This window comes from Caloenas nicobarica, chromosome Z (assembly GCF_036013445.1).
Source record: "Caloenas nicobarica isolate bCalNic1 chromosome Z, bCalNic1.hap1, whole genome shotgun sequence".
NCBI lineage: Eukaryota > Metazoa > Chordata > Aves > Columbiformes > Columbidae > Caloenas > Caloenas nicobarica.
In genome coordinates, this window is record NC_088284.1 from 109,376,378 (window position 1) to 109,395,437 (window position 19,060).

The 19,060-nt window shown below is 45.5% G+C and overlaps 1 protein-coding gene across 3 annotated transcripts in view; it reads right to left on the reverse strand.

The window, feature by feature from the left end:
- Positions 1 to 14,258, reverse strand: part of NEGR1 (neuronal growth regulator 1) — a 227,964-nt gene extending 213,706 nt beyond the window's left edge. For all 3 annotated transcript variants that reach the window (XM_065656334.1, XM_065656333.1, XM_065656332.1), the window contains exon 1: positions 13,981 to 14,258. In XM_065656334.1, the coding sequence (XP_065512406.1) occupies positions 13,981 to 14,150 (170 nt within the window). In that variant the 5' untranslated portion in view covers positions 14,151 to 14,258. The remainder of the gene's footprint in view (positions 1 to 13,980) is intronic.
- Between the last annotated feature and the right edge of the window lie 4,802 nt (positions 14,259 to 19,060).

A 19,060-nucleotide genomic window follows, 5' to 3' on the forward strand; every position in this document is an offset into this window, starting at 1 on the left:
ATTCATGTCCAGCAGTGAGGCAAGGTGAACCCACCCTGATCAAATATTTCATACAACACATTAGCACAAATATCAATCATATTTCACGGCACCATCTGGTCTTTATATTTTGTTGTTACTTTCACTGTTTCTGACAGAAAATTACTATACACAGAAAAAAACAACAAACCAACAAACCAACAAAAACCACAACATAAAACAAAGCCAACAATCAGTGCTCGGCACATCACGTTTCCCTTTTCCCAGTCTGAAAATCATTGCTGCTTTGAAGAACTGCAAAAGTCTTTTAGATATTTTGTATGATTAAAATACAAAAAATTAGTTTGCAAAGTAAACAAATACACATATGTTCAGAAATACCCTGTCCATGGGAATGGAACTTGCCCCAACCACCCAAGTTTCGTCCCTGGCTGTGGGAGTGGCGTTTGTCCCTCCTGCTCAACCTGCAGCTCCAGTAAAAACACTGACTTGCACCAGTATCGTTAATTGTTCACAACAGTTCTTGCTTGCATCTCACATGCAATTAAAAACCAGCTCCAAATGTGCTTCCTGCAGCTGAAAAAATCTCTTATCTTGAAAACTGAGTCCTCTTGAAGATCTGCATAAAATGCACTCTTAAACGTTATATTTTCACGTTCGTTTCACCCAAACCCCACTCACTCACTCAGGAGTATATATTATAATATGGAACCAAATTTGCAACCCAACTTCTGCTGAAGTTAAAAAAGACCATTAAAAGAACTAACTGATCATTTCATGACACGTCACACTAACAGGTTCAACAGATCTCCACGCGGGTGCAAACAGGTTTGTTCTTTATAACCACTGTCAAATGACTGTACGGTATGGGTTTGAACTTACACAAATGAACATAATGAAGCTACCTTTTTTCTTAAATAATCTAATCAAGCTAGTCTACTAATTTAAAATTAATGGGATGGAATGAAAATGTTGGACAGTTTCAAAATAAATTAAGTGTGGAAACAGGTTACATTTAATCAAGCTGTCATGCAAATTAGCGGCTTCACTCACTGAGTACTATGGGAAGAACTTCCTTTCCAGTAAAAATGGTTTTGGAACCATTACAGGAACTATCCACTTCTTGTTAAAGATAGATGAATACTAAAAAAGTACAGCACCCCCAGTACCAGGTTAAAAATTAAAAAAAAAAATCATCATCATCTTCAGCGGACGCAACCCTGGAGCTGCACACTCCCAACACGCTTCCTTCCCAACACTTATTCTAATAACTACAAGCAGCCCTACAAAGGCATCGCCTATTAAAAATGGCCAAAATTATACTTCAGTCCTGCCAACGGCACTTCTCTGTTAATTGAGTGGTTCTCTTTATTACCAGCTGATTACACCAACCCATGTACAAGCTGCTGCAGCTCCACAAAAGGGCTGACAACTCCGATGAGCCTGTGCTGGAGCCCGGCTGGTATCAGAGATGAAAATCACCGGTTCTCATCCCGATGAAGCATGAGAAACACCATTCCTCACTCTGCCATCACACAGGTGTAGATGTATTTTATTAAACAGCACGCATATGTAGTCAAATTAATATTCTTAAAAAGAAAAAGGAATCCTTTATTTGGCTATGAATATATTTGTACTGATCTTCTGCACCCAGACTTTTTACTAGCAGATGTGCTTTGGATATTGGAATTTATCCGCTTCTAACTTATGAATAACGTGTCAAGTCCTCTCCAAAGACAGCAATATTTGCACAGAAACTGTGTTCTAGGTAACATAAACTTTGATCAACAGCAAACACCACACATCGTTTGCTGCTATAAAAAAAATATTACTTTGTACTATTACAATGTATTATCTTCCATCCAAGAACTCAAAAGGTTTGCAAAAAGCAAGAAGAATCTAAGCTAATTCCATTTTCACTTCCCCCCAGCCTCTCCAAAAAGAATCGCAGGAATTTCAAACACACTCGTATTTCATGACCATCCGAAGCTTTATACCTGTGTTTGGTGTGGTGGTTGGTTTTGTTTATGCACTTACAATTCTAAACATTGCACCCCAAAAACATTTTATCATCAGCTGTAACCTTAGTGAGGTAGTGGATTCTCCTCACAATTTACTGCAACTATAATGAGCAGGTCACTTATCCACGCACTTGACATCAAAATACACGTTGTGCTCCACGGCCCAGGATCTGAGCATCTCCTGCTGCAGACTTGGGTCTTGGCTCCTCCGTGAGTTACGGCTTCAAGTCACAGAGGTGAACACACCCAACCATCCTTGACGTTATAATCCCCTTCTCTATGCAAGCCTTGTTTTCATCAACACTTCAAAATGATATTCCTTCTGATCGCTTGGCTAGTCTTGTAAAAAGAAAAGTTGTTTGGATGTATCTAAAAATATTAAAAAGTATGCTTTGAGTCAGTCATTCCAGAAGTATCATATTTGAATTAAAAATAAATTTTGTTATATAAAATCTTTTTCTTCACTATTCACTTTACCTAATATTAAAAAAAAAAAAAAAAAAGCGAGAATCAGCATATCCCATTGGAAATGTGATGCTTCAAGAGTTATTTGAATTAAGTCCCAATACATGCAGTGTTCAGGGTTATTATTCTCTTCACAAACAGAATAATGTGTTCCCTGTGCACGAACAGCTTCGTTGCAGTAAACACTAGCGCTAAAATGGATGGCAGGGAGGAAAAGGTGAACTGCTGCTGGGGAGAGAAGGCCATAGGTACAGGAAAACCAACATGCAGGCAGTAAAACTGCTCAGGTATGCCAGTCACCTATATTGAGAAAGGCCTAGCATCCTCAGTATTAATTATTTATATGACCACTTAAGCCTTATTGTCGCTTATCAAAGAATGCACGCTAACTTGAAATATTTACACTAAGCTACTGCGCTCAATGAGATGAATATCACAGAAAGTGCTCTTTACACCTCCAACCAGATGCATTTGAAATCCGTTACCCATTGATAAAATCAGTACGAACGAATCACAAATGTGTTACATAGCCAAAACAAACAAACAGACAAAACCACAACCAGATTTTTGGATACAAGACATGAAAGAGCCCTGTGCATCCCCCCGCGATGCAGCCCCCCCAAAGCACCTGTCACGGGAAGTTAATTTGCAGGTTGTGTTTTATCTTTAGCCCATACACCTTCAGACTACCAGAAACATAACAGAAAGAAGGTTTACGCAGGTTAAAAAGCACCACAAATTAAATACAATTAATTTAATTAATTTTTAACTGATTTCCAGCCCCATGCAAGACTACACTGAAAAAAAAAGTAGCTGTGACAAAAGTTATATTTTGTTCTCTCTTCCTCTGCTGTTTAACAGTGTTGGAATGAAAAGTCAAGTACAATTTTCTAGTCCAGTTGTTCCAGCCAGGGGGGAAACTGCTTGTCGTAATTAGGCCACTTTCATAACGAATTCGCTCATCACCTGGTCCCCGTGAACGTGCCCAACGCTCCGCACCCGTGACTTGGTGACCTCGTGCTGCCCACCGGTCACTTCCCCTCGTCCCCTCTCAGCTCACCTCCATCTCGCTGCGCACTTGTCCGCGGGTTGGGGACAGAAAAGCAAAGTTCCCCAACTACAGAGTAAAATGTAGAAAAGATTGATTGTGCCTCTGATCTGCCACAGCACTGGGGACTTGCTCTTTCCAGTGCACTTAACACGTCTGCCATATGGATTATTTATTGGTAAACATCCTTTTCAGCTATATGCGCCCTTCTTTCTATCTGAAGTCACACAAATTCGATCTCTTTTTAAAAAAAACCCTAAACATATACACAAAAACGTCTCACACATGAATACTTCAGTAAGTAAACAGAGCCCTGCAATAACAGAAAGTCTTTCTAGGATTCTGTGTTCTTCAGGATAAGAGCCCGGCCCAGGTCCCCAGAGCGGTGGTGGGTGCCCCATCCCTGGAGACACCCCGGGCCAGGCTGGACGGGGCTCTGAGCAACCTGAGCTGGTGCCGATGTCCCTGCTCATGGCAGGGGGGCACTGGGGAGGGCCCTGCAACACAAACCATCTGTGATTCCGTGAGACTTGGAGACATTACCTTACACAGACAACATGGAATATTTCAGTAACCACAGCACCTGACCCGGCCCCACTCGCCCGCCGTGCCCAGAGCTGCTCCAGCCCCTCACACCGTGCCCCAGCCAGCGGCTCTTTAACCACCAGGTTAATTAATAAAAAAAGCAGCAAACCGCCCCTCTTCGCAAAAGACCATGTAAACACTAGGTAACGTCTCACTAGTAGCTCAGTTTTTTCCATTACGCCGTGTGTGTTTCCAGACTCCTGGCAGGTGACAGTCCCACCCAGGTCGGGACGGACACATCTTCCCATTTCTGGTTGAATTGTCAGCTCCACAGCTCACGCCACGGCCCTTCTTTCCCCAGAAACAGCCCCAAGCACTCCCCGAGTAGACGGGGCATGGTGTAATCCAACACATCTACAGCTTCTGAGGCATTTTTCAGGATTATTTGGACAGCACACGCTATGTAAATTTACACCCTAAAATGGCTTTAAAAAAAAATCCCAAAGAATTAAAGCAACTTGAATGGTAAAGGTTGGGATTTCCTTTGTGGAGGGGCATATACCGGTAATTTCTATAGCAGAGATATGCAAGTTGGCGCTCACACGTTGCTCTAACACACGGGAAGGATTCTGAGGCTTCCTACAACCACTGCCCACAGCACCTCAAAATCTATTTACACATCACGAAACAAGAACTGCCACATGAGATACCCCTCACATCTGAAAACTTTTCTTCTTCACTGTTTATATTAACATTTCAATGACACTCCTAATATTTGATTTTAGATTTCCTCAATAACCGTCCCGAACAGGAAGGGCAAGAGAATCCCACAGCTGAAGCGGGAGTGTGACTCCAAGCTCCAGGTGGCCCAGTGAGCCCCGTCACCAACCCTGTCCCTCAAGTGCTGCGAGGCAACTGAACTTATGGCCAATCGACCTGAAGCAGCAGCTGGACAGCAAAACGCTTCAGCGCTTTTCTCTGTGTAACTCGTTTAAAGGTACAGGATTTTGTCAGTTTACTGACTTAATTCCTGTGTTAAATTCAAGATAATTATGCCACAACACCTCAAGATAAATGCATACGTACTCTTAATGAATTAGCCTATAATTTTGTAAATATTATACCAGTATTTTTATAAACAAAAATATTTACTATGCATATTATACAGAGAAATGTTTTGATTATCGCATTATTATGTATTATTTCATTCTGTAAGCAACACAATACCTGCAAAATTACTGCATTTCTAACTCCCTCTGGTAAGAGATTTTTCATCACACCTATTAAAGTTCATAACTAAGCTAACTCAATACTTCATAAGCCTAAGATCCTAAAAAAAGTCAATTTAATAATGTGAGTCCTTTCTGAGACCTTCATATACAGTTGTGCTCATTTTCTAACTGATTTAGTTCATCTGATCCAAATCTCTCATTAAAAACTGCTATATTATGATGGTTAGGAACAGAATAACTGAAATAATTGCTTTTAGCCCTGATAGAGTTACCTATTTGAAATCATGCTTTCAATAAAGCTGGGTTCATTTACCTTGCATTAAAGACCTCAGCCTTTCAGCTTTTGTGACACATCAGATAAACACAGAAGACAGAGCTTTTATTTATCTGTTTATTTTTGCCCAGACATCCATTCTTCTCGCCGCCTTTGGAAACTTATTACTGCCTCAGTTCAGGATATCAAATTATTTTGGGATTTCACTGAGACTCGCATTCGATCTCCTAAAGACTTTACGCATTCAATGCCTGGGCCAGCCTCACCTGTAATTTATTTCTGAGTGCGTTGACACCATTCAAACTCTTTTAGGGCTGTTTAGCTTTCCGTGTCTCCTCCGTACCCGAGGGCACCCAAACTTTGCTGAGGAAATAAAGGAAAACTCTGCACCGTCATCTTCACACCCAGAAGAAATTTAACAGTCAAGGGGAAACCAGGTGGTCAGGAAGGGAGGGCTTCAGTCCCAAGTGCTGTTTTATGATGGTGAATTATGTTCCACTTAAAAACATTTTTAACGTGAAGCCAGTGAAATAGTCAAGGCGTACAACCGTACAGTAAATTATGCATGGCAATGTTTTGTAGAGGGAATAAGGTTCCTGCCTACTTTGACAGAACTGCGTTATGTAAATGCAGCAGGCCTATCACAGATGCTGCGCTAAGCTGGACAGTTAGCGTATTCCTGTATATTTACATAACTACAGAAAAAATACAGCATATATACATATAGAATTTCCTTTATTTACATTGACATTTGCATAAGAAAAATTACTGGAGATTTCTGCAAGAAGTATTGTATGCTAACGAATTTTTTTCCAAGACAAAACTGTTAGTGCTAACAGTTGGATCCTCTCTTTGTTTTAATTATGCATGACTAATGATAGCTGTTTGGCTGTCTGACCACCGGATTGTCTGCTGTTGCCAAGGGAGAAGCTTCTAAAATAGATTGGCTGTTTTTCTGTTATAAAACAAAGTATGTTTTACTTCATCTCATGTGTTTTTTAACAGTTTTGAAGGTATAAAAATCAAAACTTGAGTTGAAATCACTGGTGGGCCATTCTCGTGTGTAAATCAGCACCAATTATAGGCGATACACCGCACGGAACCAGAGCTGCTGCAGGCACCTCCTGGCTCCAGGTGCTGCTGCAAACACAGAAACTACAGAAATACAACCAAGAAACACCACTGCGATGGCCAGCATTGCAGGGGGGCTGGTTTACATCTCCGTCCGCATCCAAATGCAGGTGCACTAATGAGTCCCACCTGCCCTGGGGTCTCCAAGAGCTTTAATGCTGGCAAAAAAGCTGTGCATCCACGCAGAGAAAAAGAATGTATTTTTCTGCTGAGTTTGAAGAAAAATATTTGAAAAAGGTCAAAAGAAGGGAGCCTGATGGTTGCCAATACGGTAGGATAAAGCTGAGCAGGCACAGCTGCACCCAACACTGCATCCCCAGGACTCAGGTCCCTGGGATACGGGCTACAGGCAACTCTTATGCAAGATGACAAGGAGAAAGTAATTAAAGTCTCTGTTTTCTCCTCAACAGAACAGCCCTTTGGAACAAATCCCGTTTTTCATTCCTCACTGATTCCTTGTTTTGTTAGCTCCTTTGCATAACACCCGAAACATTCGCAATCGTTTAAGATGATAAATTATTTTAATTTACTCTGAATTTATTTATTATTATGGCAGAGACAGGAGGCAAGCGCCATAATGTGCTTGTTTAATAATTGGCAGGGATTTGGAATGTGAATGTGTTACCCAACAACAACTCAATTTTATGGGGGGTGTGCACATATGTCTACACGTACCACAGCCACATTTCAGAGAGGAACAGAGCCTCACACAGCCAAATAATTTATGATCCTGAACTGCACAAGAATACCAAAACAGTACAGAAGTCAAGAAAAGTACCTTTTAAAGTCATAAAGGAAAAAAGAAAATTTTTATATTTATTATACCAGCTGTCCCTCCATAGACATATCTGCATTTGTATGTTGGTAGACACAAGTGGATCCCACACGGGCGTGTGGACACGCAGAGGCACTGCACTGCCACAATATATATAGTATCGTAAAATTTAAACATGCTCTATACACTTGATATTCACCTGCTATTCGTACCACAACTCTTCCATTCCAAGTGCCCAGTTCTCAGTAATACTAATGACAACAGACAGGGAACGTTTGGGAGATGTCACCAGCTTTCCATGGCCACCGCTGCTCCTCTGGCAAAGGCTGTTGGCTGGAACGGGCAGCTCTTCTCAGAAGAGAAGGCAAAACCAGCAAGCAAGTCCTAACCCTAAAACGTCACTAGACCCCCTCAGCAATTTAAATGTGAATTAGGCACCACATCCCCTGAGGGCTTGGACATCCTCGGAGCTGAAGCCTGCTTGACCGCTGGACACTGGCACCCAAGCCTCACAGGCACCTCCAGCGATTTCAACCAGAGCAGCTGGGTGTTCCTCAGGACGGTGGATCTGGGAACCCATGGGATTGCATAGCTCCAGAAGTCTTGGCAGGGACCACCCCCCCAGCTAAGGTCCACGGTGATGACCATAATGCTGTAGTTTCATTCTTGAGCACCTGGAGTCAGGGGAAGCAGAAGCAGGAACTGGAGATGGTCCCAGTAAGGTCCTGTCTGGCCAGGACTCCCCTGTGCCCATGGCCAGGCACCGATGAGCTTTCCCGGGAAAGGGGACGTCCCATCTGAAAATCAGAATGTCTTGGAAGGCAGAGCAGCAGGAGAGGCGGGTTTGGCTGCTGCTGCCAAACTTTTCCTGCCAAAACAGAGTCCATTCCCACACCAGACTCTGATTACGGAGACTCTGTGTTTGGTACCCCTAAAGGAACCCAGTTCAGAAAAACAATGTTAGGTGGGCATCTCTCCTCTGAAGCATCAACATTCATCAGAGGAGTGCCATGGTGGAGAACAGGGAGCATCCCATTTCCCAATGAGTGAAGAAGACAACGCACAGCTGGGAAAGTCGTTTCCAATAGAGGGTGAGAACTGTGATCTCTGCCACACTCGAGGAGTCACAGAGTCATCAGATCTGCACCAGGAACAGCCTTTCTCTGACACGCTGCCTCGCGTGGTTCCCTGTGCCACCCCGGGGTGTCACCGCCGAAAAGCTGGGGACCTCTGGGGGAGGCAGAGGTGACACTCGCAGTGTTTGGGGAGCGGCTCTCCCAGCCGCGGACACCAAGGGACACGGGGGACACCGGGAGCTGCTCTTCCTGCTCCCCACGTGGCATCTTCTTCCATCGGCAGAAAATCTTATGGAAAAGACGAAGCTGAGTAACTCTAAAAGCAGCTGGAGAGATGGATAGTTTGGGATCAGCTGTCTACAACGTGCCCAGACCCTTTAATACCACTGAAAACACACCAATAAAGCAGACTCCTAGCAGTGTCAGCACAGCCCGTCCTGCGTTACCCACTGCTCCGTACCAGGTGTGCGGTGGGCATCTCAGGTCTGGGGGGCAGGAGAGCACAACTATGCATGACACAGACCCGAGGCTGTCCGAGGTGGAGGGAGAAGCAGCCGGGCGACGTGTGAAGAATTTAGAAAACGAACCAAAAAAACCCAAAACTCCTGACCTCTGACCAAAAAAAATAAAACCTCCTGTAACCACCCTTCTCAGGTGAGTGTTGGCTGCCCTAAACCTCAGATAAAACTCACACGGGATGGCCAAGAGAGACTCTTGTGGTCAGAAACACGCGGGCGAAGTTTGATCTACCTGTTAACAAGGCTGGCCTAGGACTGATCCCTGCTTTTCCCAGCCAGGTTTGACAAGAACCAACATCTGCTCTGTAATCACAACCAGACACAGTTATCTGCTCTACACCCTCCAGCGCTCCTCCTCTTCGCTGGCAGCCTTTGGGAACCTCAATCCAATGGATCCCAGCTTGGGGTTTAACTCTTTGCAGTGAAGAACTCACATTATTTCCAATATTCCAGGGCATATATTTAATAAATTCCTCTACAATTGTATAGTGGTAAAAAAAAAAAACCTTTTGCTTTTCTAAACAAATGTGTCAAGTTTAAAAACTTCTTTTACTGTGATTACACAATTGTAAAGTACTATTGGGTAAACTAGCTTTTATTATCCATGAGCTTTAAGAAAAATAAAATGCAGGATAAAAAAAACCAAACACGGTGCTTGTGAAAGAAAGCCATTTTCATAGAAAGGTTTGGGTTGAAGTACCTCCCCAGCTCCCCCAGTGCCCCCCTGCCATGAGCAGGGACATCTGCACCAGCTCAGGTTGCTCAGAGCCCCGTCCAGCCTGGCCTGGGATGTCTCCAGGGATGGTTCAGCCACCACCTCTCTGGGAACCTGGGCCAGGCTCTCACCAGCCTCAGGGCCAACAATTCCTTCCTCAGGTTTGATTATCTTCAGATTTGTACATTTAGATATCTAAGGGTATTCTGTCTACAAGTTGCAGACAAGGTGTATAGAACTGGTAAGAAACCCAGCCCCGTTTTCTTGGGTGGGTGAAACCAAGCGGGCCACACATACGGATGAGCCGTGACCCAGAGAAGCATCAGCACAGGAACTCAGAGAGAAATTCTCTTATTTCCCCAGCAGCAGAAGCGCCTCTTGCTGCAATCCAGCAGCAGGTCCCCCCCACCCTCCCCGCGCCACCCCCCGCCCCGGTGGCCATGGCCTTGGTGTCCCCGAGCATCCAGCCCCGCTCCAGGGGCAGGAGGGAATGGAAGGGGTTACCCACACCTGCTCCCAGCAAATCGCTTGGCATTTGTCACCTCTCTTCAAACACTCCTGTGCCAAAATTGCCACTTGTGCTGTCAGCGTTGGGGATGCGCTGCAAACCCGCGGCAATCCCTCTCCTCACGGGAGGGCTTGGGAAGGGTCACTAGAGAAACCCAGGTCTGAAAATACAGACTGTTTCCTCTATGTCTAGCAGTTTACAATGCAGAAAAAACTACTCTTCTAATAAAATAATGCTTTTATAACTTGCTCTCACCTTCCTTGTGTGCTCTCATTAAATCTTAACTGGTTGCCTGGTAAGAATAAAGAAAAGGTGCAGGACAGAATTACACTTTGGAAAATAAGTGGCTTCCCAAAATTATTTTGCCGTACAAAACAACCATATTACTGACATAATTTCTTATAACTTCAATAAACAGTGACACAAATAGTGTTGGAACTGTATGCATCAATCACCAATTGAAAACAAAGTACCAGGTTTTAATTATTGAGAATACAGAAATAACACCTTGGCTAACGAGATATTTTCTTGAAAAAAAAAAAAATGCTAAGATGCTTTCTGTAGCAAAACAGGTGACGTTTTTGGCAAACTGTCTGTTGGGTCAGTCTATCTGGCAGTGAATAGTGTGGGCCGGGGGTGACGGGGAGCGGCCGGGGAAGGGCACTGGGCAGGGAGCGATGCTCACAGCTCTGCTTCCACCGCGCTAAAAAACCCTGCACGCGTTTGATGCTCAACTGAGTAATTACGCTATCATATCAATTAACTATTTTAAAATGAGGGAGCTGTACTACTTATTTTACTTTGTGTTAATGCTCAGAGGCTTTTACTGGAAAACCTCGGCAGTTAAAGAAGGCTTTATTCCTCATCTTTAGTAAAGACAATGAAAACTTAATGTGAGAGCTGAGACTGGAACTTGGCTGGCTCATTCTGCCACCTTACTCATTGAAATGGGCTACGTGCTTTCTCCTTCCCTAATATTTTAGCTCAAAATGAGACTTGCAATTAAAAGCTTGTCCTCGGTTCAAGGCAGGTCACCCTGTTTATTCACACTCCTTGCAGAACGTCGGTCAATAATTAAGCTGCGCAGTGGAGGGGAAGCCCTGAGGACCAGCAGCAGAACCCCGGGAGCCGGGGTGCCCGCAGCACCCACGACACCTGCTTCTTCGGGGACACCTCCACCCTAATGCCATCACACTCCTGTTCCTGCGGCCAGGGAAATACTGACTCCGAGCCTTGGCAATAAGCCCCCTGTTCCAGCATCAACTGGTAAAAAAAGGAATGCTCGATGCTTTAAGCACAGTGCTGTCGTAGCAAAGTCAGGTCACTTGGGAAGCCCCCATTGCTGGAGAACGGATCAAAGCGAAGCCCGGTGCCGGGAGGGGAACCCACACATGCGGCAGCAGGAGCCGAGGGCCACCTTGCCGTGGGAGCCTGGGAACTACAGCTACGGCAAGTCCGGCTGCTGCAGCGAGCATCACCCACAACACTTACAGCAACTCCAGCTGCTGCAGCGAACATTGCCCACAACAGCCACAGCAACTCCGGCTGCTGCAGCGAGCATTGCCCAGAACAGCCACAGCAACTCCGGCTGCTGCAGCATCGTCCAGAACAGCCACAGCAACTCCAGCTGCTGCTGCAGCAGCATCGCCCAGAACAGTTACAGCAACTCCAGCTGCTGCAGCATCGTCCAGAACAGCCACAGCAACTCCGGCTGCTGCTGCAGCATCGCCCGGAACAGTTACAGTTGGCCTCCATGGAGCTGGGAAAACTCCCATGCTAACACAGAGATTACTTAATCCAGCTCGTCAGAATCTGTATTTAAATAAATAGCCTGCTTTCAATAGTTAGGATTCTAATAGCAATTCTTTTAATGTATATTGAAATATATTTATGTTACAAATATCCAGCAAGGAAAAATTCAGGAGGAGCAGTGACGATGTGCAGCGAGAGACTCCAGATAAACAGCTCTACCTGCCTTCTGCATGCACTTAGGAAAGTGTTTCCTCTTACAACAATCCTACGTTTCCCCTTTCAAGTTGCAATACCAGCTGAAAACAAACTAAACTCTGGTTTGAAAGCAAGCCTACAAAAGGCGTTTGAAATGAAAGTAGTTAATCATAGAGCAAGAATGAAAAAACAGCCATACCACATGTTATTTCACTCCCTAGTTGCTTTGTTCCGGCCTTCGGTAGGGATGTTTATGTCTTCCCTTTACAAAACAAACACTCTCCCTCCCTTGTGGAAACAAAGTAACATTTTAATCTTAAAGCTCTGATTTCATTTATATAACATGTAACCTACCAGCTGCACAGACGCCCACTATAAACACAGATTTAGGCCTAGAAAACTGAATGTATTCCAGCTGAAACCCAGTGGGAGATAACCTCTAGAGTAATTCCACAGGTTTTGAATAAAGTAGTTCCCCACACATATCTATTTACATCCTACCAATGTTTAGCACTAGCTGAGTATCTGTCTGCACTGCCCACAGCTTCACCAAGCTACCTGCTCTGCAACCTTTGAGTCTGAAACACTACAAATAAAATAGAAGGGTTTTTAAAAAATTTCTTCTGACTCTCCAGTTCTGCAAACAGAAAGCACAAGGACTTTAAGACACCTCAGAATACAGAGTATAATTGAGGTCTACATAAAAAAATACTTGCCAGCTGCCCTACATAGACATCTACTGTATTTTCAGTAGCTACTACACCAGAAGCAGGCTGCCTTGCTATAAAACCATTCCAAATTCCTACTGAATATACCTCACGCAGTATTTTACGGCAGACTGTAGCATCGTTAAAAACACACAGATTACTTTGTAATCTGGAGACCTGAGTAACACCCCAACAAGAAATAATACAGCCAGATACTTCATAGCCTAAAACTACTGCCAATTAAATCAGAGATTTATCACAAGCAAGGAGGTCTAGCCCACTGCAATCATATTCTGGATAACAAGAAAATGTATTTTGCTTCAGCTGTAGCAAGATCATTACAAACGTACAACACATGAATAAAAAGTTAGAATCGGAGGAAAAATAATCAAATCAAGGCAGAGGATTAATCAACATAGATCAGGAAGAGGGATCCGAGTAGATTAACTATGGTGTATGACTGCTGGTAAACAAATTTTGCTCCAGTCAACCAGATTGAATACACAGGGAGCGCAAGGTTCATTAGGAGAAGCAGCAGAGCTATGGCAAGCAGGTAATCTCCTAACGGTATAAAGCTAGCTGCCCACGTTAATCATCGAGAAATACAAAAACATAAAAAACAAAACAAAATAGCCACACAAATACTTCTGACAGGGCGTCATCCTCAGCACCGCGTTACAGCCCAGCGACACTCCGACCGCAGAGCCCCAAACTGCTGCCAGCAGCCAAAAACTGCACCATTTCCCCCATTTCCAAACTTCTCCCAACAGACCGTGCCTTTACTAAACAAGTCTTTAAAAAAAAAAAAAAAAAAAAAAAAAAGGAAACGACTTCCAGCAGTTGGACACACACACCCCCAACCCACGGAGGGACCGAGCGCTCCGGGATGCGGGTACCGGGTGCTGCTGGGGGTAAGTTCCCCGCATCACCGGGAGGATTCACGCTGCCGCAGCATCCCCGAGGAGGGGAGCCCCGGACCCCGCTCGGGGATGCTGCGGCGGTGCCGGTCCGTGCCCCCCTGCCCCCCTCCGCCCCATCACGGCCGCGATCGCATCCTACCTAAGCACCGCCGTGTCCCCTTTCCTGACCACCAAATTGTCCACAGCCGCCCCGGGGTAGTCCCCACCCGGAGCAGCGAATCTCCCGGGGGGCAGCAAACAGCAAAGGCCGAGGAAAACGATCGCCAGCCACTGGTGGGAGCCCCCGGCGCCCCGCACCAGCGGCACCATCTCCGCTCCGCCTTGCTGTCCCGCCTGGGCCCGGAGCCGGCCCGGTAGAGGCGGCGGAGGCTCCCGGCTGGTGGCCGCGGTCGGTGGGCGAGCGCGGAGCGCGGCTGCTCCCGGGCGGCCGCCGGAGCATCTATCGCGGGGAGAGGAGAGCGGAGGGGAGGGCAGCGCGGCCGCTCGGCGCGGCGGCGGGCGGTCCCCGCTGCCAGCCCCGTTGCCACGCAGCCGTCGCCCTGGCAACCGGCCCGGCGGCGGAGGGATGCGCGGGGCCGGTCCAACCCCCCCTAAACCTTCCCCCTCCCTCCGTTCCGGGCTTCCCGCTCCGCCCTCCCGGTTTGCAGCATCCCGCACCGGCAGAGCTGCGGCGCAGGCCCGACACCGCCCGCTTCCCCGGTGCCACATCTCAGGCATCGCTCCTTCTCCTCTCTCCCCTTAAGGTTTAATAAAAATTTACCGCTTTGGCAAAAGGCGGCAAGTCGGAAGACGGCTTTAGGGCTATGGCGCTGGGAACCGCGCCAGCAGCTCCACGGTGAGGCTTCCTCCTCCCTCGGGAGCAGCTGAAATTTCCGAAGGAATGATCCAGTCCTTTCTGGAATATAGGATCAGCCGCTCTGATATTTGGGGAGCTGCATTTCCTAAAGTTCTACCAGGATAGCTACAGACGTTCACCAACAGCAGGGAAAAAAAAAAAAAAAAAAAAAAAAAAAAAAGAGCAAAACCCCACAGATTATTTTCCCGTAGAGGCATCAGAATTAGCAGCCTTTTTCCCTCCCGTTGTCTTCTCCAGCATGTTAAACACACACTCAAAACATTGTCAGTTCTGACAAACACCGCGAAGTGAGGAATTCTGTTTGCCTGGTTTGTTTACCCAAACACTCGCTCTCCAGCCTCAGCTGTTCATCCCAGGACACAAGTTGCCCCTCGCTGGGCTCTGGCTGCATCTCCCGCAGGAATTACCCTCCTCCCACCGGTTCAGTTGGAGAGAAGTTGCATAAGGGATGCGCTGTTGTGTAACAGGGATTGCATGGCTGCTACGACACTGAGGGCAGTTTGGAAACGTTCTCACACTAATTCACACACATCTGGCCAATACAATGTTGTAATTGTTCCTTCCCAGCAGCTCTGCCAGCCCATGGTACAGCGAGCACCAATTCTCCTGCCGCACTCTCTCTTTCATCAGCTGCCACCAAGTACGAGTTTTTCTCATGCACCATTTTTTCCTACTCTCACTTTGCATCAGAAATATTTGAGAATGAATGTTCCAAGTAAAAAATGTTTAATAATCATGACACTTCCAAAGCTTGCCCTTCTGATAAACCTGTATTCCTTCTCCTGTAAGATTTACCCTTCTTTACGCCCATTGCACTGGATCTTTCCAGCTGCCAAAATAAACTCTAGTGTACACAAAAGGGAATTCTTCCTCTGTTTCTGCAGCACATGACACTACAGAGTTTCATTGATAAGGAAAGGGGTGGGGGGAAGACAGAGATATTGGCTCATAGATTTTGGATGTGGAAGACTTGCTGTCAGTATTATCACTATAATATAGTAATGCCTTTTTAGTGTTAAATACAACTCCAAGTGAGACATCTCTCTCTGCTAGCACGCATGCAGCTGCCGTGGTGTGCAATACCCAGCCAGTGGGACTGGGACAGAAGAAACTTCCTGCAAGCAGAAGTCGATTATCTAGTACCAAAAACAGCGTTAGGAATATTTCTGAGGCAAGACCATGCATTTTGAAATGGGTTTCCCAACAGGACAGACTTGGGCTATAAGTCTCGGATGTTTTTCTAAGAGGGAACTGTTTATAGTTCGCACTGTTGCCATCCCACACCCAAATATGTACAATAATCTCCTGTAGGACCTTTTCTGAAATGGATCCTTCTTGCAGTGAGCAATCCCAAAACTTGACATGCCAGCCAGCTGTAAATGTCCTGCCTGCATAGCTCTCAGATACCAGTTCTACCATCACACAGTGTCCAAGAGGTTCTTCAAACGCCATCATCCTCAGAACATCTGTTCCCAGAGGAACCTCAGCAACCCAGTGGGTTTGGGCTGAATTTCTTCTCTGATATTTCACCTGTGGCAATACCTCAGCTTCAAGAGCTGTTTTCTGTCTTCTGCAGAACAGCCCAAAATCACAGTATGGTTGAGGTTGGCAGGGACCTCCACAGCTCACCTTGTCCAGCCCCCTGCCCAAACCAGGCCACCTAGAGCTGGCTGCCCAGGACCATGTCCAGCCAGCTGCTGGATATCTCCACAGATGGACACTCCACAACCTGTTTGCATTCCCTGCCAGCTGGATAACTGGAATGGAAGAGGTTTATCTCACAGCCAAACATACACCATTGCTCTGCTTTGGATACACAGATGGTGTCTTTCCCATTCACGTGCTTAGGAATACTGTGATTTTTTCCTAATTACTCTTAATGTATGAAGCTGCTCTTCCAGCTACTGCTGTAGTACACGGTCACACATACTCATGCTGCCTATAAAGCTGGAAACACGAGCAGCACTGCAGTCATTCTTTGGCAAGACCCCAGCAGAAAATGTCCTCTGATCCCCAGCCTCAGGAATCCAGGCCTGCCACCCGTTTTCCATCACCATTGGTATTCAGGAGTGGATGTCCTGCTTCCCAGATATTGCCATCAAAACCTTTGCAAGTGGTTGGACTTGTGGGTTGGACTAGATGACCTTTGAAGGTCCCTTCCGACCCAAACTATTCTGATTCTCAACTGAGCTCCTGCATCCACGTCTCCAGATGCTCTCCCAGGCCGTGTGTGTATGGGAAGCTTGGCCTGAAGCACCAGCCAAACACTCACTCGGCAGCACCGGTGTGTTCACACATCCTGTGCGCAGCAGCAAAACAAACCAAAAAGCGTGGACAAGTTTTCCTTGAGAAGGTTTTGGATACAAGACACAGATGACAAAACACACCAGCATCTGTCCTGCTTCAGCCATCTCCTCTGCAGGGCAGCTGTTTCACTGCTTCCAAAAGAGCATCTCAAGGGTTTCATCTTCCTTCTTTTTCCCGGGATGTTTTTTTTCATTTGCCGAAACAGCTGCTAATTGCCCCGCCTTTCCTCTGATAACTGCAGACTGGCTCAGCCACCCTACCAAGCAGTGCAGTCCTTCCTCAGCGCTGCAAAAACAGGCCCTCCCGCTATGTCCTGAATCCGTCCACACTTCACTATTTTGAACATTAAAGTTTTTGAGAAGTTTAAAAACGAAACAAAAAAGGAAACAAAACCAACCAAACAAAACCACAGCCCAACACACCTGTTTCTGAAGGCTTTCTGCTCTTCCCTTTATCTCAACCATGCTATGTACCCAAAATAGATAACGCCATTAGTTTTATAACAACAACAACAACAACAGAGTCCAGATCCATCAGATCAATCTCTCCTCTTACAGACTTGCAGTCTAGAGTGAAATGCAGTTTCTCCTGTAACAGACGTACAAATATTTCTATTACAGCTGGACAGAAAATATTTGCCAAATCAATTAATTTTTGAGAGAGAACATTTATGAATGTGTTTGTGATCTTCAGTGCTTTTTCTCAGACTTTGGGGGAAATAACTTTCCAAGATATGATGCAACATTTGCAAATGTGTTGTGTTGGTATCAAGAGGAGGAAGACGCGTAACCACCCAGGAATCACTCTTTCTATGTGAAAAAGTTCACACAGCTCTCTCATGTAAGAAGCCCTTTGAATGCTCTGGTTCACAAAGTACTCAGATCATCCAGAGAGAGATGTGATATAACAGCCAAGATCTAAGTTTAGGAAGAGCTCTGTAACCTTTAAATAAAAACAACGTCATGTAATTCATTGACCTTAACAAAACAAACAAACAAAACCTCCCCCCCCCAAAAATCAAATAATTTGCTCCTCTTTGAATGAGGACAAAAGACATTTCCTCAACAGCGTTCTATTAATTTCACATCAGATCTCACAAATTTCAGTCAACAATAGCCAAGATGAAGGTTTTTGTGTTGTTCATTTTTAGATTCATACCCCTGGCTCCCATGCTATTTGCAGATCAGTGGAAAACAGAGCACGTCAGGAGTCAATAGCAGCCGTGCCAATCAGTGTTGCTCTAGAGGCTGGATTCTTGCATCTGAATCTTCCCCATCTCTTCCCAAGCCCAGGAAGCTTGCAAAGAAAAGACAAAAAAAACAAACCAAAACAAAAAAGCAACCACCAAAACCACCAACAACAAAACCACCACCAACAAAACCAACCAAAACCCACACCAAAAAACCCCCCCACACCACCAAAAAACCAAAACCACCTCACACCAGACATGTGCACACATAGAAAAATTATTTCCATGGAGGGAGGACAAATCTTTCCCATTAGCTAGTTTACTGTGAATTGCACTGGGCTATTTTAGCATGTTGGTTTTACCTGAAAGAGCTGGGTAATTCAAACATAGTAATGGTTCGGCCATGAGATTTCTTGAGATTCAACTGTGTTTTCTTGTTTAACGGCATTTAATTTAGAAAAGCTAAATTTATTTGTTGTTTGCAAGTATTGGTTTAACAGTTTGCACAAATATTTGAGACTGATTCACGGGCTTCACACTTTGCTTCGTTTCCTTCTGCGAGTTTAACTCTCCTGTAACTGCTCCTTGGTGCTAGCGAAGAATCGTGGGAGCTGAATGGCTGAGCTCTGGGACAACCCGTGCTTGTGACCTGCATCGCACACCCAGCCACTTCTGGGTGCTGTGGGCAGTGCTTACCTCCCGCTAATTACCGCCTGCTAATTACCCCCACATCAGAACTGCTCACAGAACTGGCTCTATTTCTACACATTTTAACACTGGCTGGAAACGCACATTACATTTTGATTCCCCAGCATCCTCCAGGTCCCTCTCATCCTGCGGCGCTGATGGGAGCCATTCTGCCTGTCA